The sequence below is a fragment of the Equus asinus genome, chromosome 13 (assembly GCF_041296235.1).
Source record: "Equus asinus isolate D_3611 breed Donkey chromosome 13, EquAss-T2T_v2, whole genome shotgun sequence".
Taxonomy (NCBI): domain Eukaryota; kingdom Metazoa; phylum Chordata; class Mammalia; order Perissodactyla; family Equidae; genus Equus; species Equus asinus.
In genome coordinates this window covers 8615836-8636864 of record NC_091802.1, presented here as the reverse complement: position 1 = coordinate 8636864, position 21029 = coordinate 8615836, and the positions used below count along the sequence as shown (strand labels likewise).

The window sequence follows — 21029 nt, the reverse complement described above, 5'->3', positions numbered from 1 at the left end:
AGACTCTCGCTGTCATCCCCAGGGGTCGGGCAGAGAGGGGGCCGAACCCCATTAAAGCAAAGAAGTTGTTGCCAGGAGACCTTTTCCCCGAGTCCTAGGATCGCCTCAGATCAGACCAGTAGGGAACTCTGGCTTCAGTCACCTGACTTCTGGGCAGCTTTGTCTGAGGGTAGGCTCAGGTTAACCCACCTCCCTGAAATGACAGGGCAGGGGGCCCAGCCCAAGTGCCGAGGCTGCTCCAGAACTTGCAGAAGAATCTGGATTCCGGCCTCCATGTTGGACTATCAGTTGGCCCTCTCTCACTTTTTACTGCATCCTGAGAAATTTGCCTCAACTTTCCCAGGGATGGTATCCCATAGGCTTGGAAGGTTCTCCACGCTGTGGGAAATTACACAGCTTTTCTGTTCTCAGATAATCAACAGCCGGCTTCTTACCCACCTCCGTGCCAGCGCCTCGTCCCCCGCCCTCAAGTATTTGCAAAGAGAATCGGGTCTTTTAGCAGAGGATCTGTCGCTTCTCTCTCTCTCTTTTAAGTTACATCATTAAAGTGTTTCTTCTTGTTCCTTTCCACGTCTTTGTCCACGGTCGCTTCTCTCGCCATCTGTCTTTCTTTTGATTCCTCCTCTCTTCTGTGGAGTCGTGTCCCGTTCCTCTCTCCCTCCACTTCTCCTTCTTGAACTTGTCCTGCTGTAACTTCGTTAAATGACATCCATTCAGACTCTGCTAATTCAAAATTTACCCAAATTGGACTTGGGCAAAATTGTTTTTCTCTTCTCCGTCTGATAAAAAGCTGTGATGAACAGATTAAATAGTTCAGACAAGCCTGCAGAGATTGTGCAGGCCACATACACCATGCAGAAGGGCAGATTGTTTCCAAGCAGGCTCTTCCGTAGACAATTCGCTTGCTAATTACAAATCATTCTTATCTATTCAATAAAGTAGCTCTCCAAAGATCAAATTTTTTTTTAGCCTAGTTTGTAATCCTGCAATGGCCAGGAAGCAGTAAAAATGCATTTCCGTTGAAGTGTTTTATAATTTTCATGTCTGTATCATTGATTGGGATTAGCCTGCCCCCATTTTTGCTGAATTAGTGATGCTTGACTGTTGGCTGCTTTGAATTCCCTTTTTAATCCCCTCTGGGGGCTCCTGCTAATTTCCCCGCTTCCTGTTTCTTTTCTTTTGTATTTCACTGAATTTTTAGAATCCAGAAACTCTCTCTTTCAGCTTTGAGAACTCTGTTAGGAATTATGGCAGCAGGCCAGGGCCTCATCCCCTCTTGCCATGAGGATGACCAGCTGGGCACGAGAAGTTGGCAACCTAGAGGCAGATTTAGGACAGCGTCTCTGGGGGATAAGACGATGGTGAGCTCTATCTTTGCTCCCTCTGTTCTTTCTCAAATACCTGTTCCTGCCTAAGGAGCCTGCTCGTGCATCACTGTCCCCAATACCACTGTTTGGATTGAGGAGATGGCGTCACACCTACCGTGGGACGAGACAGGATGCACTTAGCACCCAGCCCCTTATAGAAAAGAACTGTGATCTTCTTCCCTTTGCCTGCTTATCTGGCTTTCAAGGGACACCTAGCAAAGCCCCCTTTCTCTCACTTTTGGAGGTTGTCATCCATCTTTCCCTGCCTTAGAGCATTTCCTGGGAGTTGAGATAGGAGGCAGGCTAATCCTAGCTTCTGTCACTTTCTGTCCCCATGACCTTGGAGAATCCCTTGGCCCCGTTCTGGTCCATTAGCCAAGCTATAGGATGTGGGCTATCAAGCTGTGGAGGTTTGTTCTTCTCTGACCCATTCTGATCACAGCCCACCTGGGAGGTTTGGGAAAAGAGAGTCTACATCTGTACTTTCAAATGCAATAGCCCTAGGGTGTGGGGGAAAAATGCATTTTTCTTGCACACTCCATTCAGATAAGAATGCTGTCTGCAAATGGCCTCATGAGAATGCTTGGTTTTAGCGTCTTAAATTCATAGAATCTCTTGGTTGAAAGGGACTCATGAAGTGTTTTTGTGCCTCTGCCTCTGGGCACCAGATCTACCTCCTCTTCCGCTCAGGCCGCTAGAGCTGGGGCTCCCCCTACACCTAGAGCCAGTTCATTCTATTCTTAAGATGCAATTCCAGTTAATTCTCATGGGGAATTGAGTTCCATCTTTGACTTCTCAGCCATGAGGTCTGGCCACTGTAGCAACCCAGAGGGAATGTATCCTTTCATCTGTAAGAGAAGAAGACATCCCTGTGAAGACAGCAGTCAAGGCCCCCTTCAATCTTCCTTTCTTCTGGACAGACATCCCTGGTTACAAGTCTGTTTCTCACAGGACGTGGTTTCACGTCTTCATGCTGTACAAAGTTTGTCCACATAGAAAAGGGGTTGTAATTCTATAGTAAAATCCCAAGTGATGTTGCCAAGAGCACCATGTGGGTTTCAGTCATTCAAACACAATTTAAATATCTAAAGATTTCTTTTGGGAAATTGGTCAGTCTCCAGCCCTAGGCACCAATCCATCTCCCCACCATGCTGTCAAGAGGGATGTCAAGAGGACGCGTGCGTGTGCCTGGTTTTTCACACCTCTGTTCTAGTACCTGGAGCAGTGCCTGGCACAGAGTAGGTGCTCAGTAAATATGACTGATGAATGAATGACTCAATTAATTAAAGTTGGGGGAGCTGGGTGGTCTTTTTTCGTGTATTCCACCTTTCTGAAGGTTGCATTGATGTGAAGGTACTTGTGCTTGGAAATGACAATAATGTTTATAATTTTTTAAAGAAGGAAGGAAGGAAAAAAAGGAAGAAAGAAAAGATCGAAAAGGAGAGGGAGGAAGATCAAAGGAAAAAAATAACTGAATCCTTTCTTGAAAATGTTGCCCTGGCCAGTTTGTTCCATTTGCCCTTTGACGCCCCAATAGAATCTTGGTTTCTTTTGCTCCCGATGTGACTCCCTTTGCTTTTCCGTGGGTCTTTATCTCAATGCTTCCTTGCATGTGGTGGAAGCACAGTTTTTGATGGCCTTGCAGAAAGGAACAGACAGACACTCTCTTGGTGCTTGGCTCGCAAACTCCCAGTTCAGAGTTCAGCGAAAACTGGTGTGTGGCCATATGTATTCCCGTCCTTAGGCCTGAGAGGAAAATATGGGATGTGGGTGGTCCCTGCCAGGATGACCCTTGGTCACAGCTGTGCCATGTGGTTCAGTCTCCACCCCAGGAGTTTTGCCTGTCTGGCGTTGTCGAGTCAGTCCTCCAAGATCCCCCCCTTCCCCCTCTACTTTTGTTCTGATCCTATAGGCTGAGCCTGTGTAGACACTAGGAGGTTGAATTTGGATTTATTTACTACTCAAATATTTATATAGTGTTTACTAGGTGCCAGGTTCTGTTCTAAGTGCTCTACAAATATTAACTCATGTAATCTTCATACTAACCCTAAGAGGTAGACATAACCCTTGGCCTTATTTTTTCAATGAGGACATAGAACCACAGGCCACCTAAGTAGCTAGCTGGTGATCACCAATAGTCTACTAAGTGGCCAGTATTCCACCCAGAGACTCTGGCTCCAGAATCCCCGTGTTTAGCCACTAGGCTATGCTGCCTTCATTTTGCGTCACCTACAGATTTAGGTCTGTGTCCATAGCCAAACGAGAAAGCAACACCAACAGTCATAACAATAGCAGCAGCCTGTTTGTACCTCGGACGCAGAAACATTTACTAACTCATCTATCACCTGGTTGACCATGCGGCTGTGCTAACAAATCTGGGTAGCGTTTGTGTTTTCCCAGTTTCGAGTGGTAGCTGCCCTTGATGCATCAGGATCTTTGATTCATTCTCAGGCAGACAATCTAAATATTTCTGAAAAATCTAAAACCAAATTTCCCAGGCCTGGGTGAATTTTCACATGATTCATGAGGCAAGGAATGCAGTGTGTGGAGATGATGCTGTTAGGGATAAATTGGGGCCCCAGGGGATGCACATCTACCTAGCTCGTGGCTGGTCATTGAGCGGCAGCCCAGGACAGGGCCCCGTCAGGATGGAGCCACTTGCCCTGCTTTCCTGAGGAATAGACAGGCAGGCTGAGCCTTCCCTGGCCGAGGCCTGCGATGTTCATTGGCCACAATGAATTCCACTTGTGCCGGGACAGCTCAGACCTGCAGAACAGCTCAGTGCAGATGCACAAACATTGTTACCACAACAAAGGAGATCTCTGCATCCATTCGGAACCTCTCTGTATGAGGAGAGCGGACTTGTGCACACACAAAGCCGACAGCTGTGTTTTTCAAGCGGACTGTGAGAGATCCAGGAATAAGGAGAACTAAATTAAGCCATTCTCCTTGGTCCATGTTTATTAAAAATATATTCACTTCAATTGTCCGGAGTGCATATTTCAGAGAATGAAAGCACTTCGACTGCCCAGTAGATAAGCATGAGAATGAGGCTAAAGAGGATGCTAGCTGTCCCCAGGGTGTCAGTGTCAAGTAAAAGCTCAGTTAGCCAGGACTCAAATAACCAGAATCCTTCATTTAACTGGAATAGAATGTCCACACTCTACTTTTAGGAGAAATACAAAAGAAGTAGCTATGAGAGATTTACTTAAAGAAGAAAAATAACCTTCCATGATTTGTCCTGCAGTTTTATATGAATAGCTCCATTTCCTAGATCGTCTACATTTTACTTAGCTTTCTCCACAAAGAGAACTAAAGATTAGACTGGTGGCCCTCTCATGGAAGAACCGTGCATTCTTTTTTTTAAAAATTAACTATATACAGCATAGTCTACTTAATTAGGCAGGAATGCTTTTAGAAAATTCTTCAAAAACAAGAGTGTTCTCCTTAGTCCTTAGGAATAAGAACATTAACCAGAATAGCTTATTTGTGGAATAGTTCATCTACTTGACTTTTTATCATACCTGTCCCATGGCATAAATTTCTTCCTACTGTCCCCGAAAAGAGAAAGGGCATGATTAGGGGTCTAAACTATCCAGCTTGCCTTGCTCTTGGCACAGAAAAACTTACTGAATGCTAGCTGAACTTACTTTCTCCCTTCTGTGGCATTGATATGGCTCAGAAATCCAGAGACATGGTGGAAGCAGAAGGCTCGTTTCCATTTGATCCACTCTAGTGAGCAGTGATTTTCATGGGGTCCACATGGAAAGCGTATCAATGGAGATCAAAAAGACTGACCAGATGAACTAAGGATCTCCAGTCCCCACTTAATTTGGGGAGACCTAAGTTTTACTCTCTGCTCAGTCAGTGAAGATGAGGACAAAAAACTTCCAAGTTTTTCATTTGGCACTCTTTTAAAGTTTTTAAACATGGAAATTTCGTGAAGCCCAGGGACTACTGGATAGAGAGAGCAAGAGCTTGGTAGAGCAGGACTGTGGCTCCTTATTTTGGCCTCTTGCAGAGCAGGCATCTAGTGAAGTATATTGGTGTTCTACTCAGAATTTCGTTTGACGGAAATGTTACCTGCTAAAACAGTGTAAAAACCTTCGAAGCTGTTGATGTTGATGACTCACTTACATGAATAGAACTGGGCAGTTGAGCAGCATCTAAGGTCTCTCTGTGTAGATTTTTCCACTAAAGACTGAACACTCTCCAAAAATCTCATGTTCAGAGACCATTGCAAGGACTTAGTAGGTGGAAAAACAAATGTCATTAAGTGGATGAAGGGTTGGAAGGATGGATGGATGGTGGGATGGGTGGATAGATGGTAGGATGGACTGTGGGATGGATCGATGGATGGTTGGGTGGGTGGATGGCGTCTTGGATGGATAATTCAGTGGTGTAAAGTTAGCCTCTGTAGTTTAACCTACCTGTGTTTGAAATCTGAATTTACTAATTACTAGCTCTGTGACCTTGGGCAAGATATCTAACCTCGCAAAGTCTTAGTTTTCTTGTCAGTAAAATGCAGATGGTGCTAGCACCTTCCATATAAAGTTGTTTTGAGGGTTATATAATATAATGCATGTAAGACTTTAGCACAGTGTCTGGCACATAGCAGTTGCTCAATAAATGATAGCTCTTAATTTCCCAAGCAGGCAAGACTATGAAGCAAAGTTACGAACAAAGTTTTGTTTATTTTTCTATTGTTAAGAGAAATCATTTGCCATTTTAAGAAAGATTTCATGTCTTGAATGCAGGTGGCAGCACATCAAAATGTTGACTGGCCCTGGTCCGTCAAGTGTCAAGATAACTCTAACACTTAGGGAAATTCAAACACACTTTCATTTCCTTGGGACCACTGACAACATTAACCAAGGTTTTAAGCAAATAAATAATTAGTCGTGATCTGAATCACTCATTTACCAATTATTTCTCCATGCCCAAATATTAACTGGTATTTTCTAAATTAGCAGACCCTGCTGGAGAGACCACGAGCACTCATTCAAGCTGACGATTCATAGCAAAGTGAGATGTATATAAGAGATGGTCCCAGTGAGCAGAAGGACACTCAGACTCAAGTCACAAGTTTAAATTTCTGTTCCATCATGTTCTCGTCCTAGAATTATTCTGAGCCTCAGTTTCTTATTAAAAATTGAGGTAGTGGACCAGCCGGGTGGTGCAGTGGTTGAGTTCACGTGCTTCACTTTGGCGGCCCGGGGTTTGCCAGTTCGGATCCCAGGCACACACCCATACACTGCTTGTCAAGCCATCCTGTGGCAGCATCCCACATACAAAGTAGAGGACAGTTGGCACGGATGTTAGCTCAGGGACGATCTTCCTCAAGCAAAAAAGAGGAAGATTGGCAACAGATGTTAGCTCTGGGCCAATCTTTGTCACCAAAAAAAAAGGGGGGGTCAGGAAGTAATAGCTGCAAAGGGGTTAGTATGGGAGTCACACGGGATAAGGTGGGTGAACACAATTAGAAACTGTGAAGTGCTATCCAAATGTACGATGGTACCTCAGTTACGCAGGTGATTAATATACAAACACGAGTTCTGTAGAACGCTAAGTTTCCTGGCCTGAAGGATCAGAGTGACTGTTTTCCCTGCTCAGATTTGCTTTCCAATTAATTTGCTCTGCCCTGCTGGCCACGCTTCTGCCAGAGCCAAGGAATCCATGTGCCGAGAGGAGCGGCGAACCAAGGCGGTTATCCAGATAACCCGGGCAAAAGCATTCTTTTGTTTGATGTATCCAGATATTGCAGCAAAAGTGGCTCAGGGGGAGGGGCAGCTTGGAGTGAATGGGACCATTAGCAAGATTCTTCAAGTTCTGGAATTAGACACATCCGTAGTGTGCCTGGGTGGGCGGTGGGGGTGGCTCCCTCCCTGCCTGGGTGCTTGGTGGGGATCCCATCCTCACTCTGCACTTGCCCGTCTCTGTCTCTCTCCCTCTGATTCTCTTTCCCCCGAATGTCTCTCTCTGATCCCTTCTCCCTGTCTCTCACCTTCTCAATCATGTTCCATCTCTGAATTTCTCATTTTCTCCCTTGCTCTTTCTACCAGTTTGTCTCTGTCCCTCTGATTCTGTCTCTCTTTTCTGTGTCTCCTCATCTGTGTCTCTTTCTCTTACTCCCCCATCTCTGCCTCTCTCTGGCTCTGAGTCTCTGACTTTTCTCCCTCTCTTTCCATCTGTTTGGCTTCATTGCTGTCCGTCTCTCTCCACCTGTTTCCCTTCCCTCTCTTTCTGTCTCCACCTCTGTCCATCTGTCTCTCTTTTTCTCTCTGTGTATTTGTCACTGTCTGTCTGTCCCTCTCATTCCCCTCTTTCGAAGTCTGCCTCTCTCAGACCCTGAAACCTGCTGCCTGCTCTTTTACCACATCCGCTTTCTTGTTCCTCAAGTGACCAATTTTCTTTCCTGCCCTTAGAAAGTAGCTCAGGCCTTAACCCATTTCCTCCGGCGTATCCAAATTAATTAGGTGAGCCTGGGATCGCACATTTCAGAATTAGAATAATATTTATCAAGCACCCTGGAGAGAAGGAGATGGAAGTTGGAGAGGAACGGGAGCAAGGAGGGAGGTCACCGAGCTGAGTGTGATTTGGGGGGAAGGGGACCTGGCGGAGGGGACAGCTCCTAAGGACACACCGTCTGCGAATTAGGCCCACCTTTCTCATTGCCAGAAGGCACTGGGAAAGGATAGATCTTGGAGAATGGTGTTCAGGAGTCAGAGAAGTCCACAGGGTGGCTGACGAGGAGCGTGTCCCTGATTTCCACCTCCTCCCTGGGACCACACAGGGCTGGGTCCCCGCCCCCAGATGGGCTCTCTTCAGGAACACCTTCTCTAGCTTGTCCTTCCCGTTTGGCTGCACTGCCCAGCTCAGCCCAGCCAACTGGGCAGTGGAATTCAATGCAAGTCATTATCTTCTTTCCTCACATGACCTAGAGACAGGAGGAGACAACTTAGCTATAACCCAGGCTTAAAACTCGTTCTCCAGCAGCAAGCCAGACCCAAGCACACTTGGTGTCCACTGAGCCTGATGGTCTTCAGGAAGGCGTCTTCCTTGTCATCTCTTAGTCCTCCGAGCCTGCGTCCTTCAAGGCCTCTCAGGAGATGGGCACAAGTGTCTCCCCATCCTGGGAGGGTTGAACTCTTTGAAAATCTCTTCTCTGCTGGCTCCTCCTTGACCAGTGAGCCCTGGAGAGAATCTACTCTGAAATTGCCATTTACACTATTGATGTGGACAAAAGTGACGCCGGGCTGAAAGCCCTGTAAAGTCTGGGGCAGGGACGATCTTCATTCCTTTCTCTGTTATGTAATAGCTGGGCAATATGGCAAGACCTGAGGATCTGAGGATACAGCGATGGCCCAAATGGACAAGGCCCGCTCCTTCAGGACATTCATTTCAATGTCTCCAGCCTCAGTGTGTCCCAGAACTCAGCCTAATGTCTGATCTTCATACAGCTGCTCAGTAGATATCTGTGGAACTAGACTGCATTGAGCATAAATCAAAGACCCACTTCATCTAGGGCCGTGTAGATCAGGGTTTCTCAACATCACCATTGTTAACATTTGGGGCCAGGTAATTCTTGGTTGTGGGAGGGATGTCCTGTGCAGGGTAGGATGGTTTAGCAGTATCTCGGGACTCTACCCACCAGATGCCAGTAGCTCTTCCCTCCCTGGCTGTGACTGCCAAAAATGTCTCCATATTGCCAGATGTGCCCTGGGAGACAAAATCATCGTGGTTGCGAACCACTGACGTAGATTCATATTGGCCTACTGAGGGCGGTGGATTTAACCACGTGACTCCATTCTCCTTCTTAGGCACCAGAGAGGTAGGCGTCTTTATAAGAACTTGGGAGGCAAGAAAAAGAAAATAAACTTTTTTTGTAATATCAGCTTTATTGAGATGTAATTCACCGACCATAAAATTCATCCTTAACTTTTCAAGTGTACAATTCAGTGATTTTTATACATTCTCAGAGTTGTCCAACTATCACCACTATCTAACTTTAGAACAGTTTCGTCTCCTCGAAAAGAAACCCTGTGCCGATTAGCAGTCACTCTCTGTGTGCCCCTCATCCAGCCCCTGCTTACCACAAATCTGCTTCCTGTCTCTATGGAGCTGCCTAATCTGGACATTTTATATGAATAGAATCATGCAGCATGTCATCTTCTGTGACTGGCTTCTTTCACTTAGCATGATGTTTTCAGAGTTCATTCAAATTATGGCATGTGTCAGTACAACATTGCTTTTTGAGGCTGAATAATAACCCATTGTGTGAATACAGCACGTTTTGTTTATCTGTTCATCAATTGATGGACATTTGGGTTGTTTCCACCTGTTGGCTATTCTTAATAGTGCTGCTATGAACCACCGTATACAAGTTTTGTATAGACATATGTTTTCATTTCTGTTGGTTGTATACCTAGGAGTAGAATTGCTGGGCCATATGGTAACTCTGTGGTTAACATTTTGAGGGACTGCTAAACTGTTCCCAAAAAGGGTCTGCACCCTTTTACATGTCCCACCAGCAGTGTATGAAGGCTCCAGTTTCTCCACATCCTTGCCAACATTTGGTATTATCTGGCTTTTTAGTTATGGCTGTTTTAGTGGGTATGAAGGGGTATCTCCTCATGATTTTGATTTGTAGTTTTCTGATGACTGATGATGTTGAGCAGCTTTTCATATATACCTTCTTTGGAGAAATTTCTATTTATATTCTTTGTCCGTTTTTAAATTGGATTATTTTTTCTTGTTTAACTGTAAGAGTTTTTTGTATATTCTGGATACAATTCTCTTATCAGAAATATGATGTGCAAATATTTTCCCCCATTCTGTGCATTGTCTTTCCTTTTTCATGGTATCATCTGATACAGAAAAGTTTTTAGTTTTGATGAAATCTAACTCATCTACTTTTTTCTTTTGTTGCTTGTGCTTTTGGTGTCATATTTAAAAAGCCATTGCCAAATCTGAGGTCACAAGGATGTAATTCTATATTTTCATCTATGAGTTTATAGTTTTAGCTCTAATATTTAGGTCTGAGATCCATTTTGGGTTAATTTTTATATAAGGTGTGAGGTAAGAGTCCACCGTCATTCTTTTGCACGTGGATATCCAGTTGTCCCAGCACCATTTGATGAAGAAACTCTTCTTCTCCCAGTGAATGATCTTGGCACCCTTTTCGAAAATCAGTTCATCATAGATGTGTGGGTTTATTTCTGGACTCTCAATTCTATTCCATTGCTCTATATTTCTGTTAGAACTTTTAACTCACTATTTTCTTCCCATGGAAAGCTGGTAGGAAAGTGCCTTTGATAACCAGAGGGGTGAAGGGATCAAGGTAACTTGCATGGATGTGTGGTTAAACAAATATAAAATATTTATCAAATTTTGGAATTAGGAGAGATCTTAGAGGTCCTGTTAGTTTATACTCTTTATTTTGCTGATGGGGAAAAAAGATTAAATTTCAATTTGAGAGGTTAACAAATCTGCCCAAAGGTTCACAGTGAATTGGTTGCAGAGCTGGAATTAGAACCCAAATCTCGTGACTTTCTAGGGGAATGCTTTTTTCTTTTTCCCAGGCCCTGAACCTATGGCCTCTGACCCAGATGCCAGGCCTGCCTGAACCTCCTTTACCAAGCTGTGAGCCTCTGTGCTCTCCCGTACTGCTTGGTCCACTACAGTGAATGGGCGTGGTGGTGTGTGTCTGCTCCTTCCTTTACAGTGCGAGAGGAAAGAAAACCAGTGAGGGGAAAGCATTTGGAAAATCTGAAATTGCTGTATAAATGCCAGTAAATGATAAGATTGCCAGCTTGATGCTCTTCTCCTAGGAGGTTCGGCATGTCAGAGGTGGCATAATGGAAGGAAACAATTCACAAGACACATTTTTAAACTGCTGTGATTGTCACTTTCCAAGGGGGCAGAGTGCAGGAGCTAGAATCCCAGTGCAAGTGAAGCCTGGGGTAGGCTGGGCTGGCTGGGAGAGGGCTGGAGGTGAAGTGCCCTGCCCACCCCTCAGGGGCACCCTGAGTAGATGGAAGAGTCCTTGCCTGACTCATGCAAAATAGAGGTGCAGTCAGGACTGGGCACCTGGCCCTAAAATGACAATATCCAGATGGTGGTCTCTAGTGGCTTGTCCACACTCATCTTTGCCTCCTCACAGCATCCTTGCATGTTTTCCACCGAGAGAGGGCGTCCTGTTTGAAACCAGGTAGGGGAGCGATCCCCTACATTATGAGCCCCTCAATGGCAGGAATTATGTCCTGTTTACCTGTGTCTCTGCAGTGACTGATGCACGTGAGTCCTCAATAAATGCACGTGTGATTGTCAAAGCCAGGTGTTGAGTGAATGAGAGCTGCCCTCTTGGGGTAACTGGGTCTCTTGAAGAGGGGTGGGGCTCTCCAGCTACAGCAACATCTCTGTGCATCTCTATTTCTTCCTGTCTGTGTTCCTCTCTGTGTTTGTCATTGCTCCCTCCTCTAAGCTCCAGTTGTGTTCACTGTCTGGATCATCCATGTGTTCTGATATTCCTCTTTTTCTCTGTACATCCTGTCTTTGCAGCTAAATCACACCTTTCTTTGATGGCGGGAGTTGTGTCTTGTACTTATTTGGGTCACCAGTGTGTGGTTTTCGATGGGGAAGTTGATGCCCCTAATATTAGTAACCTGCTGCTGGATTTGAGGCCAGTGGTATCAGCCCTCCACTGCAGTGGCATTCCACTGGGCAGCTGCTGTAGATGTCTGCCTGGCATGGCGGGTATTTGGGGAGCCGGTATTCTGAAAGGGCTCAGAGTTTGTTGAAGTGAAATGAATTAAAGAAAGAAACCATAACCCCTGCCTTTCAGTTCCTGTACCCCCAGGCATGGCAACCTGCACCCTGCCCTCCCACTCAGACCTGCACCAGATGAAGCTGTGACTGTTGAGAACCAAGTGCTGTCTCTCCATCTCCTCCCAAGGCGCCGTGCCTCAGAGGGCCTCGGAAAGTAAGCCCGCTCTGCTTGTGGCATGCACACCTGCTCGGTGAATCTCACTGTGTGATCTCCTTCTTGTTTAGGGCTCTGGCTGACATCTTAAGACAACAGGGACCAATCCCCATAGCACACTGTGAAAGAGAAACTATCTCGGCTATCGATACCTCTCCCAAAGAGAACACACCGGTCAGATCGTCCTCTAAAAACCACTACACCCCCGTGCGCACGGCCAAGCAGACTCCAGGTAAGTGAGAGCTGATTGCCTTGAGTCTTTGCTGAGACTGCTGAGAAATTTCGGTGATGTTTCTGCTCCAGCAGGGCAGCTCGCGGAGCCCTGTGCGGTGAGAGACTCTCTTGGGCAGGCAGCCTTGTGAAGAGTCTGAGGACTGTCCCCCTGGGAAGGGATTGATGTGGGAGGCTGCTGCCAATGAGTGTCCGGGCTGGGCCGGAACTGACGATTTAGGGCATCCGTGATTTAGTGAGTGGCTGGCATAATTCTTTTACCTGAAAGGGAGCTTGTGGCAGCCATGGTGGAGTGTGGTGGCCCACTTGCCCGTGTGGTGGGACTGTTTAGGCTGCCTAGGATGCTAGAAATGGGACAAGAAGTCACTGCACTCAGATGTAGAGACTGCTCAGCTATCGCAAAGAGCCCTTCCAGAGGGCGGGGATTATGTCCGCATTACAGGGTGACCCTTTCCTGTGTCTTATAGATTCCCTGGATATATGATGAGCTGCCATTTAATAGCAACATGCCTTCTACTCTTTTACTTGGTCATTACTGTAACCCTGTGAAGGAAACTGAGCAGGGCTTATTTTTCTTATCGTATGGAAAATAAATGAAGCTCAAAGAAATGTAGTTCCCAGCCTCTGAGTCCAGCCTGATTAAGTAGACGTCTTCGTTTGCCCTTAACTGCCTTTCCCTGGGCACGAAGACTTGTCATTTCTTCTGGTTTCTGCATACATCCTCTCCTCTGGTGATCTGAGAAGGAAAATTTAGAGTTATATGATTCACTCCTGTGTTTCAAGAAATCTCTTCTCGTATTTCTCAAATTGGAACTCTTCATTCGGCCTATAGAGATGGGAATTGTTTGCTGGCCCAGAAGGCGTTCTCAATGGTGACGCTTAAATTTAAACGCAATTTTGTAACAACCTGCAACATCTACAGCTTATAATCAACACAACTGCTTTTCCAAACAGCTAATATCCTTTGCCACAAAATATCGCAGTTTGAACAGAAGTTTAAGCAAAACTCTGTGTAAGTGTTTCAAAGTGGAGGTTTACTGTGATTTTGCCATTGGTCAAATCAACAAATCACCAATCGTAGGAGTATGGTGGCGAGAGTCTTTTAGGGGGATCTTAAGGGAAATACCCAGAAATGCCAGAAGGCATCATAGCATATGAATAGTTTGCCGCTCAAAGGGCTGTCTGTGGACCAGCCACCTCAGCATCGCCTGGGAGTTTGTGAGCAATGCAGCGTCTCAGGCTCCATCTCTCTGCTGAATGAGAACCTGCATTTTAATGAAATCGCTTAGCAAGTCAAGTTTGAGGAGCCCTGGAAAAGCCTAGACTCTGAAAACTGTCCCCGGCGGTTTGCTTTCTGGTCCTATCACGTACTATGTATGTGACCTTGAGCAAGTTTCTTTGCCTTTCTGAATTTCCTCGTCAGCCTAGTGGCTGATAATACTTGCTGCCTAGAGTTGTTTTTCAGGATGTAATGAGTTAAACCAATGAGAGCACTTAAAACAGGTCCTGCCGCAAAGTCAACACTCAATATTAGCCATAACCGGGCTGAGGAAGTATATCCACCAATCACGGCAAACGAATCAAATAAATGAGAGAAACAAAGGCATTTGTGTCCCTAGACCAGGCAGGGTCCACAGGGTTGTGTCTGGGATGAAAACCCCTGGACCCAAGCCTGCCCGTGCTTGGCACCTGCCTGTGGTGCATCCTCTGAGGATGATACGGCTTTGTGGGACTCTGTTAAAGTCTTGGATGTTGAAAGCATGTGCTTGTTTGGTTTAGGAAGTAGAGTGAGGGTCCTGCTTTAATAATAATAAAAACAATGATACTATGAGTAGCACAAGTACCATTTATTGAGCACCTACTATGTGCTGGGTACTCTGTTGGGGACTTTATTTATAATAGAGAGTGGGTCCTATAACATTTCTTAGGTAGAAGCTCCTAATCCCATATTAGTAGAAAATTCCTCTTCCCTTGCCTTCCCTTTTATCCTGCTCTTCCAGAAGTCCCTTTCCAACTTTAAAGGGAGCTTCATAATGGACAGTTACTTTGGATGTAGAAAATCAGTGTAGCCCACTTCCATCCTCCACTACTCAAGTCTGCCTGCCTATAAACCCTCGCTACTCAAAGCGTGGTCCACAGACCAGCAGTGACTGCATCCCAAGGGAGCTTGTTAGAAATGCAGAATCTTAGGCCCTTCACCATTCCTACTGTGTTCGAATCTGCATTTTAACAAGATCCCCACGGGATTTGTATGCACATTAAAGTTGAAGAAGAACCCTTTAGCACAGTGATTCTCTGCCCTGGCCGCACATTGGAGTTATGTAGGCAGTTCTGAAAATACTAGTATCTGGGCCTCACCTAAAGATTCTGATTTATTTGGTCTGGAGGAGAACCTAGGCATTAGTATTTCTTAAAAACTTCCCACATGGTTCCGTTGTTAGGCAAACTTTGAGAAGCAGAGCTGAGAGGGAAACTGTCAAATAAGGAAAACATCCTAGAGGACTGTGGGACTTGGGTTTGCATCAAGACCCACCAGATCGACCCTGGCTGGTCCAGGTTGGTGGGCTGCCGAGACAAATCCTCTCCAAAGCAGGTGGAGCAGTAGGGGGGTGGAGGACTCAGGCTCATCTGAGAGGGAGGGGGGTCAGTGTGCAGCTGTGAATGGGGACAGCTGGGCAGAGGCAGGCGGAATTGATTAGAAGGCCAAGCAGAGCCAGGCATCAGGAAATGTACCACATCTGGGGGTGCAGGTACCCTGAGCCCAGGATCTCAGAGGCTTCCTGTGGGCTTGCTTGGTCTTCATGGTTGAGGAGGCATGGAGACCCAGCATGTTCGCCTGGCCTGACCTACTCCTAAAGAGCCTGCCTTGGGGCAGCTTGGGGAGAGTGAGGTGGGCTATCTGTCCCTGGCAGTAGCAATGACATCATGTGTTGGGGTTCCAGAATTTTGATATCCAACTTCCCATTATCAAGAGTGGTATCAGCTGGAGGAAATAAATATTTATGCCCCGGCTACACACCACTGTGAGTTGTATAAATGAGCAATCAGTCATCCTGCCTCTTGTCAAAGCTGTACACTCCAATGGCCAACTAAGGGAGCCAGTGGTGGTCTAGTGGTATAAGACTCGATGCTCTTACCGCCACGGCCTGGGTTCATTTCCCGGTCAGTCAAGGAACCATACCACTCGTCTCTTGGTTGTCATACTGTGGCGGCTGCCTGTTGCTGCGATGCTGAAAGCTGTGCCACTGGGATTTCAAATACCAGTAGGGTCTCCCATGGTGGACAGTTTTCAGTGGAACTTCCAGACTAAGACAGACTAGGAAGAAGGACCTGGCTGCCCACTTCTGAAAACAATTGGCCATGAAAGCCCTGTGAATAGCATCAGAGCACTGAGGAAGCGCTGGAAGGTGAGAGGATGGCTCAGAAAGACTGGGGAGGCTTCCGCTCCTGTGGTCACCAGCAGTCGGAATTGACTCAATGACACTAACAATGAAGGGAGCCAAGGGATGTGACTCTAAGCTTCACGGAGACCAAGAATGAAGGCTGCGCAGCTGACAGAGTTGCTGTTTGCCACAGGCCTGCGTGGCCAGCCCCTCTGTGCTCCCCTAACCTCAGCTCCTGTTGCCTTCTGCTTCTCTCACTGGAATCCAGAAACCCTGTCCCTCCTCGTGCCATGTGTATTCTTGCCCTGGGGTATTTCCCCTCTCTATTTTGTGGTAGAAACTTTCCAGCACCAGAAGTTTGTGTTGTGAAATTCGATACTCAGACGGCACCATTTTTCCTAACCTCCTCATCTGCTCTCATCCTGTGCTTTCTTTCCTTCCGAGCACTTACGCCATCTACTATCGTATATTTATTGGTTCCTTGGTTTATCGTCTCTGTCTCTATCAGATTGGAAGCTCCATATAGGCAGGGGTTTGATCTTTTTATTCACTGTGGTATCCCAGAACCAAGAACATTGCCTCAAAGATTGTCATCATTGCTTAGTGGCCATTTGTGCAGGGATGAATGAATGGGGACACCGTCCTTTACGTGTTTGAACATAGGAGCCAAGGTGTGGGTGTTGGTTACGAAGCTGCATGCTGAAGAGCTCCCATCAAGCTTGCGTGCACCTTCTGTGGCCCTCTGCAAAGTCAGCGTGGAGTCGGTCCCTTTGACAGCCCAGTGGACTGGTCCTCGGGTGGGGAGCTGAGCTGGAAGGCCCTGGTTTCCAGTGCCCAGGCTTCTCACCAAGCACCACAGGCCCTCTCCTCCTGTCTGGGGCTGACCCAGGACTCCAAGGCTCAGTGCAGCCAGAGGCTGGGAGCCTCACTTCCCTGGCTGGGCTCAGAGATCCTGTAACCTAGGGGGCCCTGCCCATTGTGCTCACTCTGCCAAGAAAGACTCCTGTACAGAGGTCTCAGGAGCCCAGGAAGCTCAGAGTCCCTGTTCCCAGGGATAGGTTTAGAGCTGCAGCTGAAGCCAGACAACCTGGGCTATGTTCCTGAACCATGGGAAACTTTGGGCCAACCTCAGCCCCTAGTGGGAAATGGGACTTTTCTTGGCTCAGTCATCCCCAGGGGAATAGGACTGTCTTGTTCTTGAGGAGGCTGAGATGATAGCCTTGTAAGACTTAGGAGCTCTAAAGGAATGGTGAGATCAGCTGACCCACCCTGCACTTGGCCTGTGAGGAAACTGAGGCACACAGAGCTTGCCTGGGTGGGAGGTGGGAGGGCCAGGCCTCAGCATTCCAGGCTCCAGTGTTGGAGATGAAAATGTGGCCTGTGCAGCTAGACAGACCTGAGTGTGAATCTTGGCTTCCCACTTACAAGCTCTAGGACCCAGGCTCTGTGGCTTCAATTCCATGTCTGTAAAGTGGGAATAAGTAAATGGCCATTGAAAGGCTTGAATGAAGTAATCCTTGTAGTTTAAGTGCTTGCACTGGCTTGCCTCAGGGTTCCTGCTCAGCAGTCAGTTTCATTTGTATCATCATCATGACCATCTCCTGATGCTGCATCTCCTCCTTCTTTCTCCACCTGGTCTTTTCTCCTTTTCCTTCTTCCTGACTCCCACTGCTTCCCTCTGCCTACATTCCTTTCACGGTTTCTCTGATTACATTGATCCATCTCTCACCTTAGAGGTCTCCAGCAGTGACTGGTTCTCAGCTCTTCTGTTAAAAAATGCACTGATTTTGCCCACAGTGCTCCCATCTTTTCATTCCTAGTACTTCCCCGGCCATCCCCTTTCACTCTGAAGTTTTCTCTTGGCGATAGTTTCTTTCCGAATCTATACCTGTTGTTTGAACGTTTTCCCAGTGGACTGGCATTGGCCTTTCTCATGTGCAGCCTCATTACTCTTTGCGCAGATGTTAGGTTCCCTCCATCCCCGCTGCACCATGCCCTTGCTCTTGCAGCTGTTGGCCCCTGCAGCTCTCGGCCTGGGGATGAACCAAGGTGGACCAAAGGCTGATGACAACAGCCACATGAGGCAGCCACTCCTTCCCTATTGCTTCCTTGCAGGGTCTGAAAAATCCAGAAAGTGGATTGAGTCAAGGGTGGTGGGAGAGAACAGGTATCACTAATCTCTGATAACAGGAGTAGCTTCAGTCGGTACTTATAGATAACATGAAGTACCAGGCACCATGATATGTGCTTTACCCACATTACATCGTTTAATCAGCACAATCTATGAGGTAGCATCATTGTTACTCCCATTTTACAAGGAGGAAATTGAGAACAGGGAGACTGGAGACCTTGCTCCGGGTCACGTACGTAGCCCTGGTCTGGGCTGCAGGCACTGTGCTGATGAACCTGTCTTGTTCCTGGTCCCTTCTATTTCACTTCCTGTTAAATGCAGACAACAGGACATCGTTCATCTATGCTTTGCAAATAGTCTGCCATTACACTTGACCCAAGCTTTGTTGCCCCCTGAAGAAGTGTTGGCGAGCACGTAGACATCCTCACAAGGGCCACGCGGTCTGGCAGCAAAGGAGGGAGTGGGACGCCTGAGACTCCACCGGGACCGCCATGCTTGGGTGGGCCCTCGAGGGTGCCCAGGAGGTCAACAGGCTGACAGCGTGGGCCAGGGGTGCGTGTAAACGGTGCAGGCAGCCTGCTGAGATCGGAAGGGTGGTGAATAAAGTCTGAAGGAGTGTTCTGTGAGAGGGATGCTGTCAGGGGCTGTGATGTGTGTGAGTGTGAAGCGTCCCCCGACCCCCGCCAACCCCCGCACCACCCCATGGCAGAGCTTCTTTGGTTTGCTGTTGTCCTCCCTTGGGTTCTTGGATTCAGCAGTCGGTTCATTCCTCCTATTGACCTCAGCATAGCCACTCCCCATTCCTAGTCAAGGCTTTTGTCTAGACGAGCAAGCAGACACCAGGCTCCTTAAGCTTGTGTGGTTAAGTAAGAGTCCACAGGCCCTGCCCACCTTTCTCAGTGGAAGGACGTGTCTTTTACATCAATTTTGGTTGTTCCAGTATTTTCCTTTCTTGCTTCCTCTGGGTTTGCGGGACATTTCAGTTGAGTGATTTCTGGACAATGAGACCTTTCATGGTCTATTTCAGAGCCACTCCCCATTTGTGTTCTTGTTGTCACCAGTTCCCCGTGATACTGGATGCTTTCTATGAAGTTCCGTCACTTGATTCACCCTTGCCTTTAACCAAGAGTTGAAGGCAAGTTAGATGGTAGTTCAGAGCAGAGACTGTAGGGCCAAACTGTCTGTTCTGAATCTGGACTCTGCCTTCACTTCCCCATTCTGTTAAATCGGGCTAGTAATAGTGTCTTCCTCCGAGGGGTGCTGTGGGGTTTAAGTGAGTTTTAATGTAAAGCCATCAGAGGAGCATCTGACACAGGGAAACACTGTCTCGAGTCTGCAGTGTCTCCCCGGTTGGTCCCTGGGCCACATGTGGCTGTTGAGGGCTTGAAATGTGTTTTAGAGCCTCCCAGGGCTTCCAAGGGTTGGTATGAAAAAAGGAATGTAAAATATCTCCGTAATTTCTTATATTGATTACATGTTGAAATGATGACATTTTGGGTGTATTGGGTTAAATAGAATCTATTATTAAAATTAATTTCACTTGTTACTTTTTATTTTTTTAACGTGACTATTGGAAAATGTAAAATCACATGATGGCTCACATCTGGGATCCGCATCGCATTTACATAGAGCAGAGCTGATTTAAATGTTCAGGATATCGAGTGTCTGCTTGAGCTCAAGTTTCAGTCATGAACAGAAGAAACCCTCTCCCTCTGTGGAGCTGACACTGTATGGGGGGAGACATAAAGTAAACTGGTAAATAACTTCAGAGAGTGCTGAATGCTCAGGACACCATCAGGCAGGTGATGTGTTAGGGGAACCTTGGGGAGAAGGAGTGTTTTCAGTAGTGTGGTCCTAAGAGGTGGCATTTGAGCTGGCACCTGACCGACGAGGAGGAGCCAGCCATGGAGAGATCTGGAGGAAGAATATTCCAAGCAGAGGGAACAGCAAGTGCAAACGCCCTGAGGCAGGAGCAAACCTGGCAAGTTCAAGGAACAGAAAGCAAACACGGGTACTGAGTGTAGTGAATGAAGGAATGGGCAGTGCATGATGACAACAGAGGGGTAGACACGAGCCAGTCATGCAGGGTCTAGGAGGCCACAGTAAGGAGTGTGGATTTTATTTAAGTAGGATGATCTTCTATTTTAGTAAGATTACCTGGTTGCTGAGTAGTGGAAATGGGCTCTATTGAGAAGCAGGATACCAGTTAGCGTTTCTAATAGCAAGATGGGTTAATGAAAGAACTTTCTCTGCCTTCCTCCTTCATAAGAGGACACCCCTCCCCACCCCCCGCCATCAGTAGCCTGTGGGTTTTGTAATTAGACAAACCAAGGTCCAAATGCCACCTAAGCTTGGACAAACTGATAGACCTGAGTCTAGGGATCTTGACAGAGGCCGAACTTTTTCTGAACAGAGTCAGATTATAAATATTATAGGCTCTGTGGTTGTAAGGTCTCTGGTGCAGCTACTCAGTTCTGCCATTGTCGCACCAGTGCAGCCACAGTGATACAGAGATGAATGGGCACGGCTGTGTTACCATGAATCCTGATTCTCAACAATAGGCAGTGGGCAGGATTTGGCCTGGGGGCTCTGGTTTGTCAACCCCGTTCTGAACCTCTCTCTGAAAGCCACAGGCACCTTCCCGGTGACATTTGCTTCTGTGTGACAAGTGAATAGCTATTGGTCCCACACTAGGATACTGTGAGGGAGTCAATGGCCAACTCAGAGCCGTGAGCCTCTGAGATGCTCCATAAATGTCAGGCCCCATTTCCCCTCCTTCCTTCCCTGTGACTCTGGCCAGGGTGTCGCTTGATCCTGATGTGACAGCCGTTGGAACGAGGGCTCACAAAGGTTGATGAATTAACCACATCGCAGTGGAGACCACGGTCCTCCGCAGCCCTCACCTTCTCGCTGGCTTTATCTATCACCTGGGTGAT

General features: G+C 47.0%; 1 protein-coding gene across 4 annotated transcripts in view; it reads left to right on the top strand.

Moving 5' to 3' along the window:
- The window catches only part of SHISA6 (shisa family member 6), a 286915-nt gene that overhangs the window by 10309 nt on the left and 255577 nt on the right, over positions 1 to 21029 (top strand). For all 4 annotated transcript variants that reach the window (XM_070482327.1, XM_070482326.1, XM_070482325.1 and 1 more), the window contains exon 2: positions 12420 to 12580. In XM_070482327.1, coding sequence (XP_070338428.1) covers positions 12420 to 12580 — 161 coding nt within the window. The remainder of the gene's footprint in view (positions 1 to 12419; positions 12581 to 21029) is intronic.